Source organism: Myxocyprinus asiaticus, chromosome 50 (assembly GCF_019703515.2).
Source record: "Myxocyprinus asiaticus isolate MX2 ecotype Aquarium Trade chromosome 50, UBuf_Myxa_2, whole genome shotgun sequence".
Classification (NCBI taxonomy): domain Eukaryota; kingdom Metazoa; phylum Chordata; class Actinopteri; order Cypriniformes; family Catostomidae; genus Myxocyprinus; species Myxocyprinus asiaticus.
Genome location: NC_059393.1, coordinates 6,599,194 through 6,624,097, shown reverse-complemented (window position 1 = coordinate 6,624,097; position 24,904 = coordinate 6,599,194). Strand labels below are relative to the sequence as shown.

General features: G+C 40.2%; 1 protein-coding gene across 3 annotated transcripts in view; it reads right to left on the bottom strand.

The window, feature by feature from the left end:
• Window positions 1–24,904, bottom strand: part of LOC127438682 (metabotropic glutamate receptor 7-like) — a 369,836-nt gene that overhangs the window by 2,664 nt on the left and 342,268 nt on the right. For 2 of the 3 annotated variants that reach the window (XM_051694432.1, XM_051694435.1), the window contains one exon: window positions 18,613–18,859. In XM_051694432.1, the coding sequence (XP_051550392.1) occupies window positions 18,613–18,859 (247 nt within the window). Of the gene's footprint in view, window positions 1–9,492; window positions 9,515–18,612; window positions 18,860–24,904 lie in introns of all 3 variants that reach the window. The other variant, XM_051694434.1, reaches the window with a different exon arrangement.

The window sequence follows — 24,904 nt, the reverse complement described above, 5'->3', positions numbered from 1 at the left end:
CCCCCTGAGTAACGTCATTAATGAAAGCTCAACCAACGTGGTTCGAACAATGGATGTGTAACATAGTTTCTAGGGTTTCGGGAAATAGTCGTTACTAGCTAGTCAATTTCTTCAATGATCCATTGCACTATGGTGCTTAAGCAGCATGTTGTGTCATTGTATGGGAAACACACTCCTGGTTGGTTGTAAGGGGATTGCTATGTGGTTGTTAAAGTACTATTGAGTGGTTGTTAACAACTGGGTTCAGGGTGTTTGCTAGGGCATAACTAATTCATTGCTATGGTTTTCTAGGTGGTTGCTAGGGTGTTCTGTATGGATGCTGGGGGCATTGCTACTACAGGTGTTGTTAAAGAGTGGTTGATAATGCATTGCCATGCTGTTGCTAAGGTGTTCTAGGTGGTTGCTGGGGTGTTCTGCATGGAAACTGGTGCTTTGCTAGGTGGTTGCTAGGGTGTTCTGGGTGGATGTAAGGGCATTGCTATTAGGGATGTAAAAAAAAAAAAAATACGACGGTCTCGATACGATGGTCTCGATATGATATATGTTCCATACATAAATAAATATATAACTGTTAGTCCTAATACGGCTACTGCTTTTGAAGTGTTTAAAACCAAGCAGTGTAACATTGAGAGTGGCGAAATACAGTCTCCTCCCCAGTGAGCCAGCGATGAGTGCTCACAGCCCAGTAGTATCCAACTGCAGGTCCAGAGGTTCACAACCTTTTTGACTCAAAGGCCCCCCTATTGTCCATGACAATATTTAAAGCCAGAGAAACTTGGAGTGTCAAGAGATTAAAATACTTATCACAATCACTTTCGAGATTCCAGACATTTCAGGAACTGTTTAATTGTTTTTGGTCTACATCATGATTTGTGCTAATTTCAGCATTCAAATGAAGCTATCGTATTTTAATATAATGAATTTAAAATAATTTTAAGTCATCTTGAGGCCCCCTTGGCAGTTTACTGAGGCCCCCTAGTGGGCCCTGGCCCCTTGGTTGAGAACCACTGAGCTCTTCAAAAATAGTCAAGTTGAGTGCTTGAAAATCGATGGCAAACGGCAATTGTAGCATTGTTTGATTGTAGCATTACAACTTGTTGAATTAGCCAAACAACGGTGTCACGTCCCGATGCTACATCAAACATGTTGTTTTATTTATGCCGACATCACCGTGCAAAACAGTGGAACTCACAAAAAATGCAAGGCAGAGCACAACAGCAGCAAGTTTAAAAAAACCGACAACGTAAGAAACCCGTGTCTACATGAGACTTATTATTCTCTGCTTTTGACGTTGAAATGTAAACAGGTATGAGCACAACACAAGCACACACATAATAAGCCAGTAAGAACGCCAGTAAAGGTTGTTTACAGCATCATGGAATTGAGGAAAAAGGGGCAAAAATGTGTGTGTGTGTGTGTGTGTGTGTGTGCTGAATGCTGATTGGTTTTTGCTCAAACCACTAAATAATAATGCCATATTTGCATATATCGTAAAGCCAGAAGTCAGATTCCTCTCCTCTCCACTGGCATTGAATGGAGGATTTTTTTTTTTTTTTTTTTTTTGTCCTTGCCACAGTCCCCTTTAGCTTGCTCACTGGGGGCTTTAAGACATTAAGGCACTTTGTTTCTACAAAGCTGCTTTGAAACGATGTACATGTGAAAAGTGCTAGATAAATAAAAATGATTTGAGATTAGACAAATTCATATTTATCAAGAAAAACAGAGATTGTGAGTTTTTTTCTCATAACAAACTGCTCATAAATGCAGTGGTATTGGTTAAGTTACTTATTATGAAGTTCTGCCTTTTGTTGCCAATGTCAGACACTGTTGTGTTACTTAAGATTTAAAATATGTTTGTGTCAAATTCTTGAATACGTTTTTTTTTATTATTTTTTAATTTTTTTTTTATAATCGTATCATGAGGCTACTGCATCATATTTTTTCTTATCATGAAATTTGTGTATAGTTACATGCATAATTGCTATGTAGTTGCTAATGAATGCTAGTGGTTGCTAGGGTGTTCTGGTGGATGCTGGGGCGTTGCTAGGTGGTTGCTGGGGCACTGGTAGGTGGTTGCTAAGGTGTTCAGGGTGGTTGCTTACTGTCTCAAGTCAAACTCACTGCTACAATGCTGTGGTTGGTTGCCAGGGGATGGCAAGGTATTCTGAGTGGTTAAAAATGTGTTGCTATGTGGTTGCTATGGTGTCCTGGGTGGTTTGGTAAAATCAAATGAGCCCACCCCCAGGTGTCTATGATATTCTGATCTCTAAATATGGCTCAGGTCCCTCCCTGAATGTAAATCTTTTGGATTTCTGTGTTCATTATATGATGAAAGAGCAAGTTAAAATTCAAAAAAAAGATGAATATTGCACAAGTCTTTCATAAAAAAAAAAATTTTAATAAAAAACTCATATGTCATAACAGCATGACCTTCAAACCTCCACTGATGTGTTTATACAGACTCTATGTAACTAAATGACTCCAGTCTCAAATTACCACACTTATCCAAGGTTTCTTTTTCTGCCTCCTTTGCATGTAAATGAACTTCTAAATATTTAAAAATAAAGGTTACAAAGTAGAAAGCTCAATGTGGCCTTTAAGCATTAGCAGCCCCTTCAGTATTTGAGTTAAATGTCACTCTGAGCTATTGTGAAATGTAGGCCTGATGAAAGTAGATTCAGTAAAGTGCTCTCTATTTGTAAACGCATATCAGATGTATTATTATACATGTAATAGCATTCAGAGGGCACAAACAAAGGTCACTTAATCTACTTTATGTAGATTTATTTTTAGTTACAATATAACTAGTTCTAAACTTGTATTGTTACAAGTTAAATTAAAGAAATAAGCAATGACTAGGGCTGTCACGATTATGAAATTTGGCTGATGATTAATTGTCAAACAAATATTTGGGTAGCACTTTATTTTATAGTACTTTTCTTCATTTACGTACTATATACAGTAATTATAACAAATACAGTAATTACTAGGTACTAACCCTAAACCTAATCTCAGCCCTAACCTTAACCCATATTAAGTATGTGTAGTTACCTAATATTAAGTACTTTCTTGGGTAAGTACATTGTAAGTATACTGAAAGTACACATACTGGAAAATAAAGTGCAACCAATAATTGTGATTATGACGATTAAGCATCTGATTTTAGGGCTACACTTGTTTTTGGAACTCTATTTTTTACAAAAAAATAAAAAATAAAATATGTATTTTTATTTTATTATATAATATCATATTATATTATGCAAGAGTAAAATATTTCTGTCCTAATTTATTCACTTTCACACGTTATTTAAATGCTCTTTGATTAAACCCACGAGCCCTTATTTCTCATGAAGCAAAACATCCTGGTTACTTGCGTAACCTCCGTTCCCTGATAGAGGGAATGAGACATTGTGTCGATGTAGTGACACTAGGGGTCACTCTTTGGAGCCCAAGACACCTCTGGTCTTTGATAAAAGGCCAATGAAAATTGGCGAGTGGTATTTGCATGCCACTCCCCCGGACATACGGGTATAAAAGGAGCTGGTATGCAACCACTCATTCAGGTTTTATGCTGAGGAGCCGAGACAAGGTCCGGCCATTTCAGCGGGTAGTTCAGCTTTGTGGCAGGAGGGACACAACGTCTCACTCCCTCCATCAGGGAACGGAGGTTACACAAGTAACCAGGACGTTCCCTATCTGTCACACGCTCGACGTTGTGTCGATGTAGTGACACTAGGGGTCCCTATACAAAATGCCGCAACTTGCTGAACTGTGTTATGTGAACTGGCGGTGTGTGATGGGCAGACAACTGTGTGCCTCATAGCCAGCACACCAGGCTGACACGTAACCTCACCCAACATAGTTATGAGTGTCGAACAGCCTTTTGGGGACAAGTTAACTTCCCAAAAGATAGAGACAGGCTAACCCAGTCGTGGCCTCTTTTCAATTTCTTTTTTTCCACTCCTAAAAAACAAGGGGGATTATCTGACTGGGCCGCCAGGTCTAGTCGGGAGGTGTCCCCCCCAAGGGGAGGACACCGCGGAGACCACACCTCGCCCAAAGAGAGGGGGGATATTTAAGTGGAAAATATGTCACATGGTCTTGCCGACCATGTGGAGAATTCTCATGGTAGATCCTACCCAACGGGGGAGGAGTTACTACAAACATGGAGACTGTGGCAGAGGGGGCTCTGCCCAAGGAAGATGCAGTGCCAACAGGGAAACAAATACATCACATGGGGTTACCTTACAGGGAACCGCCACATGCAGAGCACCTACCCCAGAACAGGGCTCTTAGTTAGCACGTGTACTGGGCCGGCAGCAAGTCTCTCCGAAAACTTGACTGCCACGGGGCTCGGAGGAAGTCAACCAGGGAACATAGTTTGTGAACACTACTGGGAATTAATGGCACACGTCTTCAGCTCAGAGGAGGTGAAAGGCGCTATGTGCAAGCGATACACCCGGCCGGCTATCCCGGGCTTATCCGCTTGTATTGCGTGCCACTACCAGGGATGAAACTGGTTCCACCAGGAGGTTGTAGAACCTTGCAAATGTGTTGGGTGTTGCCCAGCCCACTGCTCTGCAAATGTCTGTTAGAGAGGCACCCCTGGCTAGGGCCCAGGAGGCCGCTACACCCCTGGTAGAATGGGCTCGTAGCCCTACCGGGGGTGGCATGTCCTGGGCGTGATATGCCATAGCTATGGCGTCAATGAGCCAGTGGGCGATCCTCTGCTTGGAGACAGCGCTTCCTTTCCGCTGTGCACCAAAGCAGACAAAGAGCTGCTAAGAGATCCTAAAGCTCTGCGTGCGATCCAAATAGATGCGTAAAGCACGCACCGGACACAGCAATGACAGGGCTGGGTCTGCCTCCTCCTGGGGCAGTGCTCGCAGGTTCACCACCTGGTTCCTAAAAGGGGTCGTGGGAACCTTGCGCACATAGCCCGGTCGGGGTCTCAAGATCACGTGACAGTAGCCCAGACCGAACTCCAGGCACGTTTCACTGACAGAGAACGCTTGCAGGTCTCCTACCCTCTTGTTGGAAGTGAGTGCAGTCAGGAGGGAAGTCTTCAAGGAGAGTGCCTTAAGCTCAGCTGACTGCAAAGGCTCAAAGGGGGCTCTCTGTAGACCCTGAAGAACTACAGAGAGGTCCCATGAGGGAACGAGGAGCGGTCTGGAGGGGTTCAGCCTCCTGGCACCTCTCAGGATCCTGATGATCAGGTCATGCTTCCCTAAGGACTTACCGTCCACTGTGTCATGGTGTGCTGCTATAGCAGCAACATACACCTTCAAGGTGGACAGGAACAGCCACCCCTTCCAACCTCTCCTGCAGGAAGGAAAGCACCGATCCGACTGCGCATCTCTGGGGGTCTTCCCGTCGGGAAGAACACCACTTAGCAAACAGACGCCACTTGAAAGCATACAAGCGCCTCGTAGAGGCGGCCCTAGCCTGAGTGATCATGTCTACCACCACGGGTGGAAGACCACTTAGGTCTTTCGCATCCCATCCAGGGGCCAGACATGGAGATTCCAGAGGTCTGGTCGTGGGTGCCAGATGGTGCCCCGTCCCTGAGATAGAAGGTCCTTCCTCAGGGAAATTCACTGGGGGGGCTGTCACGAGGAGCGTGAGGTCTGAGAACCACGTCTGGGTGGGCCAGTAGGGTGCTACCAGGATGACCTGCTCCTCGTCCTCCCTGACCTTGCACAGAGTTTATACAAGTAGGCTCACCGGGGGAAACGCATATTTGCATAGGCCAGGAGGCCAGCCGTGTGCCAGCACGTCTATGCCGAGAGGTGCCTTGGTCAGGGCGTACCAGAGCGGGCAGTGGGAGGATTCTTGGGAGGAGAACAGGTCTACCTGTGCCTGTCCGAATCGACTCCAAATCAGCTGGACCACCTGAGGGTGGAGTCTCCAATCTCCCCTGAGGGTAACCTGCTGTGACAGCACATCCGCTGCAGTGTTGAGGTCTTGAAGTGCTGCTGATTCCAGAGGAGGAGACAGCGGGCAAGTTGTGACATACAACGAGAGCGCAGACCGCCTTGGCGGTTGACATATGCTACCGTTGCCATGTTGTCTGTCCGAACTAACACGTGCTTGCCCTGGATCAATGGCCGGAACCTCCGCAAGGCGAGCAGAACTGCCAACAACTCTAGGCAGTTGATGTGCCAATGCAGCCGCGGGCCTGTCCATAAGCCGGCGGCTGTGGGCCTGTTGCAAACAGCGCCCCAGCCCATTTTTGAGGCATCTGTCATGACCACGACATGCCTGGAGACCTGCTCTAGGGGAACACCTGCCCGTAGAAACGAGAGGTCGGTCAAAGGGCTGAAGAGACGGTGACAGACCGGCGTGATGGCCACGCGATGTGTCCCGAGGTGCCATGCTCATCTCGGGACTAGAGTCTGAAGCCAGTGCTGAAGCGGTCTCATATGCATCAACCAGAGCGGGGTGGCCACCGCTGAGGATGCCATATGCCCCAGGAGCCTCTGAAAGAGTTTCAGTGGAACCACTGTTTCTGTTTGAACACCTTCAAACAGGTCAGCACAGACTGTGCATGCTCAGTCGTGAGGCGTGATGTGACAATTTGCATAATATTATGAAAAACAAAGCAACAATTTAAGTTGCATAAAATAATACTTTATATAAAAAATTGCTTAATGCAACAGTTTACAATTAATCTTTCTTAATACAGTCATTTATTTTATAACAAATAATAAAAAAGTACACAGTCACGTAATGCAACAATTTACATAATAATGGTTTTACAAACAATAAAGCAACAATTTAAATAAAAATGGTTTCACTAATGTCAATGCGAAAATTTGCAATTTCTGCTGCATAATGCAGCCATTTAATTATATAAAATAATATATTTTGCATTTAGTCACATAATGCAAAAATTTATGCAGCAATGGTTTAATAAAAAATAAAGCGATAATTTATTGCATAAAGTGACAATTTACACTAAAAAACATCCCTAATGATAATACGAAAATTTATGTTGCATAATGCAGCTATTTAATTCACGTCAAATAATATGTACATTTAAAATTAGTGATGTAATGCGACAATTTACGTAACAATTGTGTTACAAACAACAAAGCAGAAATTTACATTACAAGTGACAATCTACATAAAAACTGGTTTTACTAGTGATAATGTGTCATTATATTGATTCATAATGTGCCAGTTTACATAAAAATGTATTTACAAAAGATAATCCAACAACAACTCAACAATTTTTGTTGCATAATATGACCGTTTACAAAGATTTCATGACCAATTTACACAGCAGTTTGTTCTGGTTGTGATTTCTAAAGGAGGCCCCTCAAAAAATAAATAACTTGTGGTCTTTTTTCACACATTATTATGGTCTTTTTCTTTCTCTTTTTGTAAGGATAAGGATCATTTGGATATTGCATATGAAATTGAAACCTCAAATATTGTTGCATTTTTTATATGTTTATATGTATGTGTCAATGTGAAAAAAATTCTGTTTATACATGACTAATGAGTCATCATTGTTGTCAGAAAAATATATACATAGGTTTTGATGTGAACTGTTTGTAGTTGCAAAAATGTAGCCATTTTTATTTTATGTCACAAATCGTGCTGCATTCTTGCAGTGAAGTCCAGCGCCATTCTGCATCCCTGATGAAACTCGCATATCAAACCATCTCAAATTTGCATGTGCCACTAAAATTGTTGGGAATGATGGCGATGATTATGGCATTCCGGTCTTGACATGGCCATCTCAGCTCAATAGCTTTAGGGACTAATCCCTTGGATGCCAGATATTTCAAGGTTGAGGGCATTCATATGCATTCATATACATAAAAAATAATTTAGACAGCATGGGTAATAGAGAGGATAAGAAGAGAGAGAGAGGGAGAAAAAAGGAAAGAGAGTGCACAGGGATGGCCAACACAGATGATGCATGGTTCTTTTGGGACCTGTGACAGAATCTGCCCTCCTATTGGCGACGCATGGGGAATTGTGCAGTGGGACTTGTGTTTGAAGCTGGGGATCTCTCACGTGTCATTCGATTACCACTGACATTTGAGTTCTTAATGGTTTCATAACCATGTATGTTCAGATACTGCTTATACCCTTTAGCATCTTGAAAATTTTAAATAATCTATAAATATTTCTATAATAATCTATTTCACTTGCTTTGTTTGCTGCCAGTTTCAAAGGGCACTGCGAGAAGGAGGTGCTATTTGTAAGGCCGTTCTTGACAAAAGTAAGCAATTTTGCCATTTTATGATGATGTGACACAATTTATCAGAATTAATTTTGAAACCAGAGGTTATTTACTTTGGATCTCATTTAAGATGCTAAATAAATCCTTAATTGTTATGCTAACCCAAAGACTATTAGTGGGGAATATATCTTATATATTTACATATGTTTGCTATGAACGCTAAAGTTTATTTGGCCAGAATAATCTTAACAGCTATAAACGTGAATTTTGTTGCTACATTGTCATGGTAATAACAAAATTGCATTATTAATGTAATAATAATAATAATAATAATAATAATATATTATTATTATTATTATTATTATTATTATTATTATTATTAATATTAATAATAATAATATCAGAAGTGAAAAGTAAATGGAAATAACTGCACTGAAATAAATAAAAAGTATTGAAAAAATAAAAAAGTAATAATAGAATGTGGAAAAAGGTACTGTAGATAAGAGAAAAGTAAAGAAAAAAGTGTTGATAAAAATGAAAAGTAGACATTCACACATAATACATATTAACCAAATGCTATTTTTTATAAGTCTCTTTATATGATTTAAAAAAATGGGAATAAGGTAAAATTTATATTTAAAATAAAGTGGCACTGACAGATTGTAAAATAAAGTTGCAGTGACACAAGCTACTGGTCAAACGTTTGGACACACCTACTCATTATTTTTTATCACTATTTCCTACTTTGTAGAATAATAGTTATCAAAATGCTGAAATAACACAAATGGAAATATGGGAATAATTCAGTGGCCAATAAATAAATAAATAAATAAAATAAACAAATGCTATATTTTAGCTTCTTCAAAACAGCTACCCAAATCACAGTTTTGCACACTCTCTGTGTTTCCAATTAATCCATTAAAATAAATAAATAAATAAACATTTTAATTTAGTAAATAAATCAATAAAACATTTTATATTTATAGGTAGAATTGTTTAGAATTTAAGCATATCAGATAAATAATCTGATTAATTCATATGAAACATAAATTCAGTCAAGTACATCCAGACTTTTGACTGGTAGTGTATATGTTCATATAGGATGTACTAAACTCTATAGTTCTCATTCCCACATCAAGCGACATGTCATGATTGCCATCGAGTTTTTGTGAAACCTTTAGAGGGGTCATGATTAATGGCCACAGAAGAGTGATTAGTATTTCCAACTCATCCTTTCTCCCAATCTTTGAAAATTGAGCAAGGTCATAACGAAAAGAATATTCATTTAGCCTTACCTGATAAATAACGAGAATTAGCCTGTTGAGAAAAAAAAAAGTACTTGGTGAGCTGTTCATGATTGGTCCAACAAAAGCAGAGCAGATCTTCTGATTGGTCCAAAACAGTAATTAAAATGTAAAGCTGCACTTTTATTTCGAGCCGAGATTGAAGGTGGGTGTAGTTTCTATATAGACGTGTGTAGTGCAATGGTGGTAAAAAGATCTGTGACTTTTGATATGCCATTTGTTTCTTGAGTGATGCAAAGACAATGACATGTCTTTACAAGGTTTAGACTTGGAGGGTTTCATGCCTGATGTCTCAACAAAAATGGCATATCTGAGACTGCAGGTGTACTCTAGGAAAGCATTGCCACTGTCAGAAGAAAGCCTTCAAACCTTCAGTTTATGCAATTGTCTTAAAGACCTCATGAAATTGCTTGACAAATGCAACTTTTAGGAGTACACGGCCATATATGGCCTCAAAGCTAACAGACCTGGACTAAAAGCCACAAAACTCCAATTATTATTTCACGTGGTCTTTAATTAAAGTAATGTCCCAAAATTATCTTCTTTTATGTGCATTTTAGTCAAGTATAAGCAACTGAAAGATTGGCCTGTGTATTTTCTTCTCAAAGCAGCATAAACAACATCTAGCGTCCTATTCATATTTCATTTCCTTTTCAAAGACCCGTGGCTTTACTTTGACAGTGACAACATGCAAATCCTCCGGACTTGAAGTCCTGCACTATAACAATCTCTCTGTGGTGTACGTTTTGTGTTCATTTGAGGAAATGTGGTCATTCTCAGCAGAAAACTCCATTCCATTATATCTGACATGAGCTCATGCTGCAACAAGCAACAGGCCAAAGCAACAGACTTTCAGCCCACGGTGACATTATGATTCTGGCAAGCAATGCACCCTGGCATGTGAGTTCTTTATTACACCCAGCGGTTTTACAGTCGAGCTCAGATATAATAGTTATTTGGTCGTAAGTGATGATTTTTTTAGAGGTTTTTCTCTGGAATAATTCTAATAAAAGCATTCAAATCAATCAGAATTTATTAGAACTTTACAAAAGTATTACACAGGGACTGTAAATGCATAAATACCTGCAAATCTATTTTTCTGGTAACGTTTTATAACAACATTTGGTAATAAGATTAACAAACATTACTGTGTTATACAGTATGTTGTAATGCTTAAAAGATAATTTGTTAATGCATATTGAAATAGTCCGAAATGTTGTATATTTACATATTCGTATTTGAGTGTACATGATCTGATAAGCATTACATAATGTTTGTTAATGACTTGTTTATGAAGGCTATTATAAAGAATCAATGTATGTGTCTCCACTGATGATTCTCTGCAATTCTGGTTTGTTGTCAGTGTTATTTATTATTATTATTATTATCATTGTCATTACACATCATTAGAAATGTGTTCATCATGACAATATATGGACATTTATGCCACACTTAATGTATTAAAAGAACAGTTCACCCAAAAATGAAAACTCTCATTATTCACTTACCCTGATGCCATCCCATTCACTGATACAATTCGAATTTCAGAGGAAGATAGAGCTCTGTCAGGTCCTTATAATGAAAGTAAATGGGTGCCAGCATTTGACGGTCCAAAAGTCACATTTAGGCAGCATACAAGTAATCCACACTACTCCAATCGATCAATTAATGTCTTCTGAAGCAAATCGATAGGTTTATGTAAGAAACAAGTCGATAATTAAAATGTTTTTAACTTTAAATCGGTGCTTCCATCCAGGGCTCTGATGCTGTTTGAAATGGCAGAACTCTCGCGTGATGTTCGTTCTTCTGTTGTAAATAAGCTTTTTTATGCTGCCTAAATGTGACTTTTGGACCGTCAAAGTGCTGGCACCTGTTTACTTGCATTATAAGGAACTGACAGAACTCTATCTTCTTCTAAAAATCTTTATTTGTGTTCTGCTGAAGAAAGACAGTCATACACATCTGGGATGGCATTAGGGTAAGTGAATTTTCATTTTTGGGTGAACTATTCCTTTAATGTCAATGCATTACACAAACTGCATTATCAAAACAAACATTATTTATATCAACGGCGGCCAGTGCATTTTAAATGCAGGCCTTCAGTGCGATTCATGCCATTAAGAAAACACAGTTTCACAATGAATAAGACACCCAATGCCTATAGACATCAAAAATCTATTTATTTATTTTTTTATATGAATCTACCAAGGAGGTCTATAATGCCTTGAAAACAATATCTGTGATTTAAATGTTGCTTGCAATAAATTTTGTTTTGTCAGGGTACACAATTACTTTTCAAAAGTTGAACTGACACTGAATGCTCAAGCAGATTCATTACACTTAGAAAACTCCAGATGTTGCCATGACAATGCAAAAAGCACTTACCAATTTACTTATGAAAATCAGCCCTCCTTTACTGTTTAATAAATTAAATAATCACACGGTCATGCAGAACTTCTCGGGTTTATAAATCCATAAGGATCTCTTTCAATGGCGATAACGGCAGTGACAGCTGACTGATCTTGATCCTTCTAGAAGGCCTCGACCTGGACATATCCTAAAGACCGCACCCACCAAGAACAAATAAATCAATCTGATTTGCTGATGAATCTGACAATCTGACTTTAGATGCCTATTCATTTGCACTGTTGAGGGATTCAGTGGAAATTCTGAATGCTTAACGAGGCTCAGACTCGCACGCTGCTTCGGCTAACAAGCTCGGTTTCAGGTATGCGATTTGTGAAACAGCTATCACGATTTGCTTTTAAGCATCAAGGAATATTTTTTTCTTTCCCTATTAGTATCTGGATGAATCAGGAGTGGAAAGCGATTTGTAAATACATGGGTAAAAAAGCAAATGAAAATGAAAAGATGGAAAAAAAAAGTATGTTATTACACATGTTAGGCTCTGAGAATTCACCACTGATTTATTTGTATTGTTTAAAACAAAGACAAAAAGTGTCCAGGCAGGTATTGCTGACAGAGAATGCTTGCAGGTCCCCGACCCTCTTGATGGAGGTGAGTGCAATCAGGAGGGCCATCTTCAAGGAGAGGGCTTTCAACTCGACTGACTCTAGTGGCTCAAAGGGGTCTCCGCGAAGGCCCAGGAGGACCACGGAGAGATCCCATGAGTGGAACAGGCATGGCCTAGGAGGATTCAGCCTCCGGGTGCCTCTCAGGAACCTGATGATCAGGTCGTGCTTCCCTAAGGACTTACCGTCCACTGTATCAAGGTGTGCCGCTATGGCGGCCACATACACCTTCAAGGTGGAGGGGGACAGCTGTTCCTCCAGCCTCTCCTGTAGGAAGGAATGCACTGACCCGACTGCGCATCTCTGAGGGTCTTCAGCTCGGGAAGAACACCAATTTGCGAACCGACGCCACTTCAGGGTATAAAGCTGCCTCGTGGAGGGAGCTGTGTCTACCACTGCTTGTGGTAGGCCACTTAGGTCTTCTGCATCCCATCCAAGGGCCAGACGTGGAGGTTCCAGAGGTCTGGGCGCGGGTGCCAGATGGTGCCCCATCCCTGAGAAAGAAGGTCCTTCCTCAGGGGAATTCACCAAGGAGGGGCTGTTGCGAGGAGTGTGAGGTCTGAGAACCAAGTCTGGGTGGGCCAATATAGGGCCAGGAGGGTGACCTGCTCCTCGTCCTCCCTGACCTTGCACAGGGTCTGTTCAAGTTGGCTCACTGGGGGAAATGCATACTTATGCAGCCCCCGGGGCCAGCTGTGTGCCAGCGGATCTATACCGAGGGGTGCCTCGGTCAGGGTGTATCAGAGCGGGCAGTGGGAGGATTCCCGGGAAGCAAACAAGTCTACCTGTGCTCGACCAAATCGACTTCAAATCAGCTGGACCACCTGAGGGTGGAGTCTCCACTCTCCCCTGAGCGTCACCGGCTGCGAGAGCGCATCCGCTGTGGCATTGAGGTTACCCGGGATGTGAGTGGCCCGCAGCAACCTCAGTCACAACTGACTCCATAGGAGGAGACGACGGGCGAGTTGTGACATGCGACATGAGCGTAAGCCGCCTTGGTGATTTATATATGCTTCTGTCGCTGTGTTGTCCGTCCGGACCAACACATGCTTGCCCCAGATCAATGGCAAAGGCCTCCGCAGGGCGAGCAACACTGCCAGCAACTCGAGGCACTTGATGTGCCAACACAGTCGCGGTCCTGTCCAGGAGCCAGCTGTTGCATGCCCATTGCACACGGCACCCCAGCCTCGCTTGCATAAGTCTGTCGTAATGACGACGCGCCTGGACACTTGCTGTAGGGGAACTCCTGCCCGTAGAAACGCAAGGTCTGTCCAAGGGCTGAACAAGTGGTGGCAGATCGGCGTGATGGCCACACGATGTGTGCCGCGACGCCATGCCTATCTCGGGACTCCAGTCTGAAGCCAGTGCTGAAACATCTCATATGCATCAACCCTAGTGGCGTGACCAGTGCTGAGGATGCCATATGCCCCAGGAGCCTCTGAAAGTGTTTCAGTGGAACCGCTGTTCTCTGCTTGAACGATTTCAGGCAGTTCAGCACCGACTGTGCATGCTCGCTCTTGAGGCGCACTATCATCGAGACTAAGTCTAACTTCATGGCAAGAAAAGAGATGCTCTGAACCGGGGAGAGCTTGCTCTTTGCCCAGTTGACCCAAAGCCCTAGCCGGCTGAGGTACCTGAGCATGAGGTTTCGGATACAGCCTTTATCTTTGGAGCAATATGTTTGGGTCATAGAGCAGGTAGCTCTTGAAGCAGATGCTGACCTTTGAACTCAATTTGATTGTGCCTCAGTTTGAGGGAGAATAATTTGGTCAGTCCCTTGAGGCGAATGATTTGTGTGAGCCAGAATCAGCCAGTCATCGAGGTAGTTGAGTATGCGGACACACACTTCCCTTAATGGGGCAAGAGCTGCCTCTGTGACTTTCCTGAAGATGCGAGGGCACAGGGACAGGCCTAAGGGGAGGACCTTGTACTGATACGCCCGGCCGTCGAAAGCAAACCATAGGAAGGGTCTGTGTCGAGGTAAAACCGAGACGTGAAAGTACGTGTCCTTCAGGTCTACCGCCGTGAACCAATCTTGATGCCAGACACACGCCAAAATGTGCTTTGGCATCAGCATCTTGAAAGGGAGTCTGTGCAAGGCCCGGTTCAAAACTCGCAGGTCCAAGATTGGCCGCAACCCACCGTCTTTCTTCGGTAAGATGAAGTAAGGGCTGTAAAACCCTTTCTTCATCTCAGCTGGAGGGACAGGCTCTATCGTGCCCTTGCGCAGAAGGGTCGCAATCTCCGCATGCAAGGTGGCGGCGTTCTCGCCCCTCACCGAAGTGAAGCGGACGCCACTGAACCGGGACAGGCGCCTGGTGAACTGAATCGCGTAGCCGAGTCGGATGGTCCTGGCCGACCACCGCGATGGGTTGGAAAGCGCTAGCCACATGTCCAAGCTCCGGGCAAGGGGCACTAAGGGGACGATCGTGATTAACGTATATGGGGTGGGGCCTCGCAGCGGGAGGGAGTAGGGGATGCCACGTCAAGGAGTCTTGCTTTGTCTTGAACTCGTGGCTGCACTGAGGGGACCCTCGAAGCACTTACCTTGCTCCATGGTCATGCACTTCTGGGAAGAAAGGGACTGGGGGGGCGTGGCTGTGAGTGGCACCCCGGACCCAGAAACCAATCATCTAGCCACGAGGGCTCAGGGGAGGGTGGAAGGTTCCACTCCAACACGACACACGTGGCAGCCCAGTTATCTGCAGTTATCTCGCCAACAGCCCCAGACTGGGTGGGCTGACCCAAAGGTGGCAGCCCAGTCGAGTCCTCGGCGTCTGATATCGCCAGTATGCTCTCCGATGCAGCGATCAAGCACTCATCCCACTCCTGAGCTCCGAAAGGGACACTACGCTGGCCCTGGGGCGAGCTGGTCTCCTCTCGGAACTCGCCAGGGGCAAACGAGCATGCTGGGGAATGGGAGGTCCGTGGGGATTTACCCGGCAGAGCCGTGCCCATTGAAGCCCCCAAATCGCCTCCAGCGCCAGCCGGGCTGGCCTCGTACCCAGAGGTAAAAGGCGAGGCGCGGGGGGTGGCTAGAGTGGCTTTCCCCCGGAAGAAGGAAAGCCACGACCGCAGCATTGCCATGGTCATATTCTCGCAATGAGAACATGAACCATTCACGAACGCTGCCTCAGTGTGATCACTGCCTAGACACGTGAGGCAGCGCCCGTGGCCGTTGGAAGTGGAGAGATAGTGACCGCATCCTGGAATCACATAAAGACGGAAAGGCATCTTTATAAAGACGCATCTTTAAAAAGACGTTCAACGTCAATGTGTGTGCTCTAATAGAGAAAATATACTCTTTAGCAGGAATATACACTCTTTTAGCGCTGTCGAAGCGCCCAGGGGCGAAATCTGCACTCGTCATGCCGAAGGAGAGAAAGCCACTGCAAATGTGCCGTATATCCAACAGCATACGCTTCTTAAGAGGTGAATGGAACAGCAGTAGTATTCAGCTCGCTGATAGTACAACCGCTCGGCTCCAAAGAAAAAATCTGAATGAGTGGTTGCGAGCCAGCTCCTTTTATACCCGTATGTCCAGGGGAGTGGCATGCAAATTCCACTCGCCAATTCTCATTGGCCTTTTCTCAAAGATCTGAGGTGTTTGGGACTCCCAAGGGTGACCCCTAGTGTCACTACATCGACACAACGTCGAGTGAGTGACAGAAGGGGAAAGTTCAGTTTAATCTTTCTTCTTCAAGTGCTGTATGGAACTCTTTTATCATCTCCAATGATAAAATGGTCTTATGCAAAAGCAACTTTGCAAAAAGCAAGACCTCTTGGAAGAGGAATTTGGGAAAAAACAAAAACAATGTTGTTGCGTTAAAATCCTCAAATTAAATAAAATGATACTGCAAAAAAAAAAAAAAAAAAAAAGATCTAGTTTGATCAAATGTAAGTTTTAAGTGAAAGTCTGTCAATTATAAAACAGTGCAATGATAGGTGCAAAAGGACAGAAAACATGCAAAATAATGTGAAAAATCACATTATTTATTTGGGATAACTTCCATCTGCTCATGCGATCCAAAAGCTTTTAATTAGAAATGTATTAGACCGAATTAAAGCTCAAGTGTGAAAATTCTGCGAAATTAGCACCACCAAATGGAATTGCAAAAATAAACACTGTTTTCAAGCAGCTTTCCCGAATACTTCCCTTATCTGCCATTGGTTGCCAAACAGACAGTCCCACCCCAAACTCATGCCATTGGTTGAACTGGTGTTGCTTTGCTGGGTTGGATCTGCGGCTCAAACAAACTTGGGAATATTTTGAAAGTGCCAAAGAGTGTTATATTTTTAGGAGAAATTAGGGCTGGCAACTGTCCTGTGTTAGCCAGGACGTCCCATACTTTGGCCAAAATGAAGACGCCTATTTGCCACATTTTAGCGGCAAGTTGCTCAAGGGGGAAGTGCTCAAAATGCTCAAGCATCCAGTATTTGTTGGGTGAAAAGCTGGCAATTAGGGGTGTGCACGAAGCCATTATCTATATTTGTATCTGTATCTGTTCATAAGACAAAATTATCTGTATCTGTCTCTGTATTCGGATAGAACCGGGTGTGGGCAGGGCTTAAAACTAAAGTGCATCAAAACTAACTGAAATGCCCATTTTTAAAAGTTACTCTCACATTTATAGTTTCTATCAATAAAATATGCCTTGTATATGCCTTTTTCATAATACTAGTCTAATAATAATAATAATAATAATAATAATAATAATAAACAATAATAATAATAATTATAATATTTTTATAATTATTATTATCATTATACAATTATTATTTTAAAAAAATATTATTTATATTATTATTATTTTTTTCTTACCAGGTTAAGCTGAATTTGTAGGCTACAGTAACTGTGGAATATCTTGTGGTTTCTCCTGGTATTTCAGATATTAATATCTGCATGACACAAAATTTTCATTTGTCTATGCATGTATAACAACATTATTCTGGAGGCAGGAGGTGTGAAGCAAAATGTGAAATGTGAAGCACACATTTTGCAGTGAATAATAAATACAAATTCAAACATTAAAAGAAATGAAAATAAAATCAATATAGCCTACAAACAGGTGAAAGTCCCGTAAATCTATCAGGAATTTTTAAATGTTAAATTAATATAGCGCCTTTCCAGAGTTCAAGAACTCTTAATATTCTCAAATTTAGCACAGTTTAAAGAAGAAGAATATAAAAAAGATGGAGCATGTTTCAGTTTCTTTGTTTTACGTAAGAAGGAATATTCTTAAGAGATGAATAGGCTACTCTATTGAGCTTTTAAACATTCATGGAGCATTTTAACTTTTTTTTTTTCAGAATAAAGTCTTAACCAGTTAATTACCTTAATTGCTGATGTGGCTATAAATGTGGTCAACTTTAAGAGATGGATGGACGAGCTCCGACGTTAAATCACTTCAGGTCAGGAATTTAACATCGCGCTCACGTTTGGGCTATAAATAAATACATGGGAATTGCATGTGAATCGTGTGATACATTAACAGACATTTCAAGAAGTTGAAAGTGTAAATTATGTCGTATCTTAGTTATTGTTACACTTGATAAGCTCCAGACATGCACAATTAACAGAGACTGCAAACGAGTTAAGAGTTAAGACTGCGCCCATCTGATCTGAAATCACAGCATGAGCATATTCATTCATAAAGTTTACATTTTAGAAATATTGGCTGAATAGATTCATAATTTCTTTGTAATTTTGGATGTGTTTATTTAAAATTCTGCTTTACCCTTGTGCTTCTTAGATAATCAGTCATACTAATATTTTTTATATTATTCAGATGAATCTGTTATTAGTTTTGAAGTCATTATTCATGCCTTTCCGAATAAGGTTTTGGGCACATCCCTACTGGCAACTGTACGTAAAATTAACCTGCTTGTAGTTGGCATATTAAACTGGGATAGGGGAAAATATTTTTCCATAAAAAAATGACACATTTCAGCTTTAAGTAAATTAATACAGTCAATACAAATACTTTCAGAAAAAGAGGTTTGAATTCATCATGAGCAAATGTACATTATCAGTGCCTACGTCCGTCAGCAATGGTAAATTAAAAGGTTTGCTACTTACTGTTGGGATCCACGTTTTCACACAGTTCGGTCTTGGCCTCGCCGTTGGGTCGGTCACTTGGTTTGTGCGATAGCCGTGAGGACATTGTGGCCACCGTTACCACGGCTTTGAAGCTCCGCTTCCGTTTCTGCACATTGAGCTCTGGGTGGAAGATTATGACGTAGACTTTGGGCATGTAGAGCATTCCCAAGGCCACGGACGCACTCAGGTTCATGGAGATGGTCAGCGTGGTAGTTTGGATGTATAGCTTTGGGGGGGGGGGAATGTGGAAGAAGATACAAGCAGGAAACATTAATTTCTGGTACAATAGCGGGGAATTCTCCAAAGATGCATGACAAATGAAAACGGTTTTATAAAGACCTGAAAACAGATATAAATATATAATGCCGGCAGTTCATAAATTATGTAGTCCATTAGGAATTTCAGCAAGCTCTGGTATGGTATTCACGAAAAAAAAAAAAAAAAAAAAAAAACCTCAATATTTTTAACAGGTCAGTTCAGGCTGAATACACTTTATGTTGATGTTCTTGTTGGAGAATTCAAAAGTATGAATAAAATGGATGATAATTGCCCTATACAACTTGAGTAGCTTTCATTGCCTGAGAGGACAGCTCTTGCATGTACTTTTCTTGTATAAAAAAAAAGGAGCTTGTCAGAGTATTATAATAAAGGCTTTCATGCTCTGGTCATATCACATTAGCACAATGGCAAATATCCATTTCATGTGGCTGTTAACGGTACTCTGGCAAGTATGTAAGTACTGATATTCTTGATGTGTTTAATCTTTAATATACTGTGAGTTCAGAGTCTGTTAGGAAGGTCACGGTAAGTTTCAATGGAGGCAATGGGCTTCATTCTTGAAACACGTGCAGAATTATTTGCATATCAATTATCTGCACAGAAATTCATTCTGTGTGAACCAAAGTATGTAAGTGGAATGGAACAACTGCAATTTCACTTCCCTACACACACCATTCAGTAACCACTCTGCGGTTTATCGTTCTTGCATTAAAAAAAAACCAAGATGCAGCACAATGAATGGAACAGAATGCACGTGTCTCAAGACGTATTTTTAAAAGTTGACGATTTATAACTTGATACAGTGTTCTTTCAATATTATTATTATTATTTTTATTTATTTATTTATTTATTATTTTTTTTGGCTCCATAGCATAAATGTTAACATTCTTGCAAAAAAAAAAATAAAAAAAAAATAATAATAATAATAATTTTTTAAAGGTGATGTGGCACAACGGATGTTTCTAGAGCATCGCAACGGTCAAAGACGTCTGTGTAGCTCATGTTTACATAGAAAAATTCTTACAAAACAGTGAAAAATGCCCAAATATGTCCTGTGTGAATACCCCTTATCAGTCCATTGTCTTTATTTCAATATTCACAGTTTTCATAACATTCTTGAGCTAAAAAAGAGAGATACAGTGCATCTAATGGATCAAAATGCAGGTGTCAAGCGAGAGATGTTTTTATCTTAAAAACGCTAGAGTCAGGGAGGTGCTGAAAAAAGCATCAGTATAGTGCATGTTTACATACAAAAACAATTCCAAAAATGTGCAAAGCATTTTATAACTTGACATAGTGTCTTAAAATGACTGTGAATATGAAAACATTTTTTTTCCTAAAAATGTATGTCTACATATGTGGACAGTGGGACTAAGTTGTGAAATTTTAAATAATACCAAACTACAGAAAGTAAAGTTTAAAAAAAATAAAAAAAATAAAAAAAATAAAAAAAAATATTGTTCATTATGTTTCCTGGAGTGTTGGCTATTCATGTATTTGAGATGTCACAAACATTACAGCTGATTTTCTGTAAAGCTGCTTTGGAACAATGTGTACTGGGAAAAGCACATATTTAAAAACTATACAAATAAAACTGATTTTACTATAAATGTTTTTTATTTTTTATTTTATTTTTTATTTTGGCAATAAAATCTCAATGTTCTCTCTTTGCACTGTCAGACAAACAAGTGATAGCCAGTGCTGAAGCATTTTATCAATCAGAAATTTGCATAAATAATTCTGATTCAAAGTAATGGTCAGCATTGTCCAATCACTACCAACCATGTTAAAATAACAATTATATTGGGGGGCCTGGGTAGCTCAGTGAGTAAATATGCTGATTACCACCCCTGGAGTCGCAAGTTCGAATCCAGGGCGTGCTGAGTGACTCCATCCAGGTCTCCAAAGCAACCAAATTGGCCCAGTCTCTAGGGTCACATGGGGTAACCTCCTTGTGGTCATTATAATGTGGTTCTCGCTCTCGGAGGGGCATGTGGTGAGTTGTGTGTGGATGCCGCGGTGAATAGCGTGAAGCCTCCACACGCACTATGTCTCTGATGTAACGCGCTCATCGAGCCATGTGATAAGTTGTGTGGACTGATGGTCTCAGACGCAGAGGCAACTGAGATTCCTCCTCCGCCAACCAGATTGAGGCGAGTCACTACGCCACCACGAGGACTTACAGCACATTGGGAATTGGTCATTCCAAATTGGGGAGAAAAAAAAAATAAAAAAAATTATACATTATAAATTCTGAATCTATGTACTGAATACCATTGTCCCATGTCTGTCAAACATGTTGAGTGGTCCAAATATCATCTGCAGCCTGAAACTGAACTTTTGGTCTGATTTTAGGAGTGAATGCACTTGGCTGCATAGGGAAGCCATGGGATGCTCCTTTGCTCTCTGTTTAGTGAATGACTTAACCTCAAGTGTGCTGTCTGTCTGCAGTGGTCTCGTAACAGTTCAAAATGCACCTTATTTTAATCCTAACACCATATAAAGCCTATGAAAGCATTTTTTAAAAAAAAATTTCTCAAAGAGAAAATGCATGGTAAATATAGGATTTTCAAGGGAAAAATAGCACTATAGTCCACGTCAGTGGTCATTGTGTTTAACAGCGTGCCGTTTCACAATAAATGGCTCAAATTTTAAAAATGGCATATCGGATAAAACTAGAGACTCTAGCTCTTAATTGCACTTACATTCTAAAGATAATATGTTTAAAGAGAAAAATAAGATTTTAAGACTTTGAATAAATTATCTGATGAAAATTTTATATTGGATGTCTTCTGTAGAAACAGCAAAATTATGTATAGACTGATGAGTCTCTGACTCAAATAGAGACTGACACACACACACCTTTAGCTGCTTGTGTGGAGCAGAGTTTAGTGTTGATCATCGTTAATTACAGAGCATTCAGTCTTAACATGCTCTCTCATCTGAGACGTCTGGAATTGAAGAATAAGATGAGAGAGATGAGAATTTTGTGCATGTGATTTGGGCTAATAATGGCTCAGTCAGAGCTAGAGCAGGCCAGAAATAAACAGCTCAATAAATGAGCAACACTGATTCTGCTGAGCTGAGTTTTATATCAGAAGAGATTGTAAAACATTAGAGAGGGACTGAAAATCAAAAGTACAATAATTGTCTAAAAACACTTCTAAAAATATCATGTTGTTAAAATAGAACCATGTAGTACTGTATGTATATACCGTGCAAAGGTGGAATGGTAGAGATTGTCCTGTATTGTTTATACTGTGGTACATAGGCCTATATCTGTGCAGCTATCAGTGCAAGTTAATCTCAGTCAACAATATTTGTGGCATATGCCAATCTTAACATTTGTTTTTCATTCATCTGGTTGCAAATAAAAAGTGAAAATATTAAAATGAGATGAAGTTCATTTCATTTTTGAAGCATTTAATTAAATGGACTGTGAAAAAAAAATAGGCATTACTAAATTATATATATATATATATATATATATATATATATATATATATATATATATATATATATATATATAGAACAGATTTTGGTCATACTGCCTGACCCTAGTTTAAAGGGATCTTGAAATAGAAAATAAAATTTTCCTTGATATTTATACATATAAGAGGTACCTGTACTATGAAAACATACTCAAAACTCCCTACCCAGTCTAAAAAGAGCATTTATAGTTCCCACTCTATTGAAACGTCTCATTTTTCAAAACTGTGTGTTTGTGACATCACAGGACATTGCTCAGTTGTATTTACACACCCCAGATCATGTGTCATCACACCCTTGGCCCTGCCTATTGCAGAGAGGGAGAGAAACAGACCTAGTGTTACCAATTATTTCTGAACACGAAAGGGGACCCATCTGGACTATTTTATGTATTTTTTATGTATTTTGTTTGAGTAGAACATGCATTAGATAGCCGTCTTTTACCATTGTCATGTTTATCGTGTTGCTTTTAAAAGATGCAGTGCCAAGGTACAACTCGGAAGAGGACATTCATTCAGCTGCTGAATTGCGTTTTTAACAGTTTACACTTTTTATATTTTGAGACGCTGTGGCAAAAACCAAGCTTTTCAGAGAGAGGGCAAAAAAGAGGGTGGAAAATGAAAATTGAATAAACTATAACTTTTAATGCTAAAAACTTTACTAACATTATCACTGGACCTCAGGGAAGATAATTAAATTATATAAAAAATATCATTTCCCTTATAAAGTAAAATAAGTGTGGATTTCTGTAAGGCTTATTTGGTTTACATAGCATTGTAACAATGTAAAAATTCTAAAACATTTTAAGAAGTTTAGGAAACAGTTTATCCAGAAATTCTGCTTGTGTTTTATAAATGAGGCGCAGTAATTCTGATTTTACTATGACCAGCATTTCAACATCAGAAATTGATCATATTTGATATGTGAATTGCAATTGCAAACCCTAAACAAATATTACGCCACACTGAAACACATCCTTCAAACCAAAATCACCTAAACTGACATCACCTACGACAACCTCATTGTTACCAGTGACAAGCACATTTACAACCTTCCACCTTCTGACAACATGCAATTTATACAGATAAATGCTTTTAACTGGTGATTTCAAGTTTCAAAAAGGCATTATCATAAAAGTGTTATTTTAAGACTTTTGCACAAAGGATATTCAATAGCTATGTGTGAGAAAAAAGATCAAAATAGTTAAAAAAATCATTCTACTGAAATATATTTTTTGATGAATCAGTTGATCTGGTTTACATAACTGGTCTGAATGATTTGTTCACAAATCAATTGATCTGTTAAACTCACAGACTACATGAATTGGTAAAGAGCTCAAGGAGAGAAAATGTTCCACAGAAGAAAGAAAGTAATTTAGTTTTGGAGTAAAATAGAAAACAATGACAGAATTTTCATTTTTGGGTGAACTATCCTTTTAATTTATGGTGTGTTGTGATGCTGTGTCTTCCTCCTGCTTTTTTCTCCATCAGACAAGGACACAAAGATCTGGAATTCTGGAATAGAAACTAAAGATCCATTTCATTTTTTTTGTTTTTAATCTGAGCTTTGTGCCTGCTCTGCATCTACACTCAACCCAGGATTGAACCCACTTCTAAGCACCGTCTCTTTTTTGCCGGTAAAACCCTGTTTTTGAAAGCCAATACTCAAAATGCAGTACAAGTGCTCTGTGAATCGCACCTATAGAAGAATAAAAAACATCCTACGCATACCACATGAGAGAGTTACTGAATGCCTCGCAGATGTCAAGCAGCTTCAGACAGGATGGGACTTATATAAAGTGCTATTCATATAGTGACAGAGGAGTCGACTCAAGCTGCACTGTGATGTAGTCTTCAGTCATACTGGATGAAGGAAGCACATTTGGCATTGCTTAAAAACGCAATTGTGGAAGCCATACTGTAGGCGGAGAGATGCTCTTGAATCACCTTTTGCACAAAGGACACATTTTATTTTTTATTTTTTGTCAGAATGTAAGTCAACTGGAAAATGAGCAAGGGATGCTATTCAAAAACACACAAAAACACACTTTTGTTGAACGTGTTTCAAAAGACCAATTTATTCTCTATCCATTTCAATAACAACCTTAACAACAGGAACATTCACACTGTTTCGTACTTGCGTTGTGTCATGAATCACGGTCTGACACATTTCGGAACGCAACAGTATACAAAATCAAATTTGTGTAGCTAGAAGCATCTGCATTCACAAACTTGCATTGTGTTATGATTTGCGGTCTGACACATTTCGGAACTCAACAATGCATGAAATTGAACTTGCATAGATAGAAGCGTCTGCGTTCATGTTCTTGCATTGTGTTATGAATTGCGGTCTGACACATTTTGAAATAAAACAACGTACAAATTTTAAATTGCATAGCTACAAGTGTCTGCGATATTGTAGTTTGTTGTGTTATTAATCACTGTCTCATACATTTCAAAATGCAGCAATGTCCGCATTTGAGCTTGCATAGCTAGAAGCATAT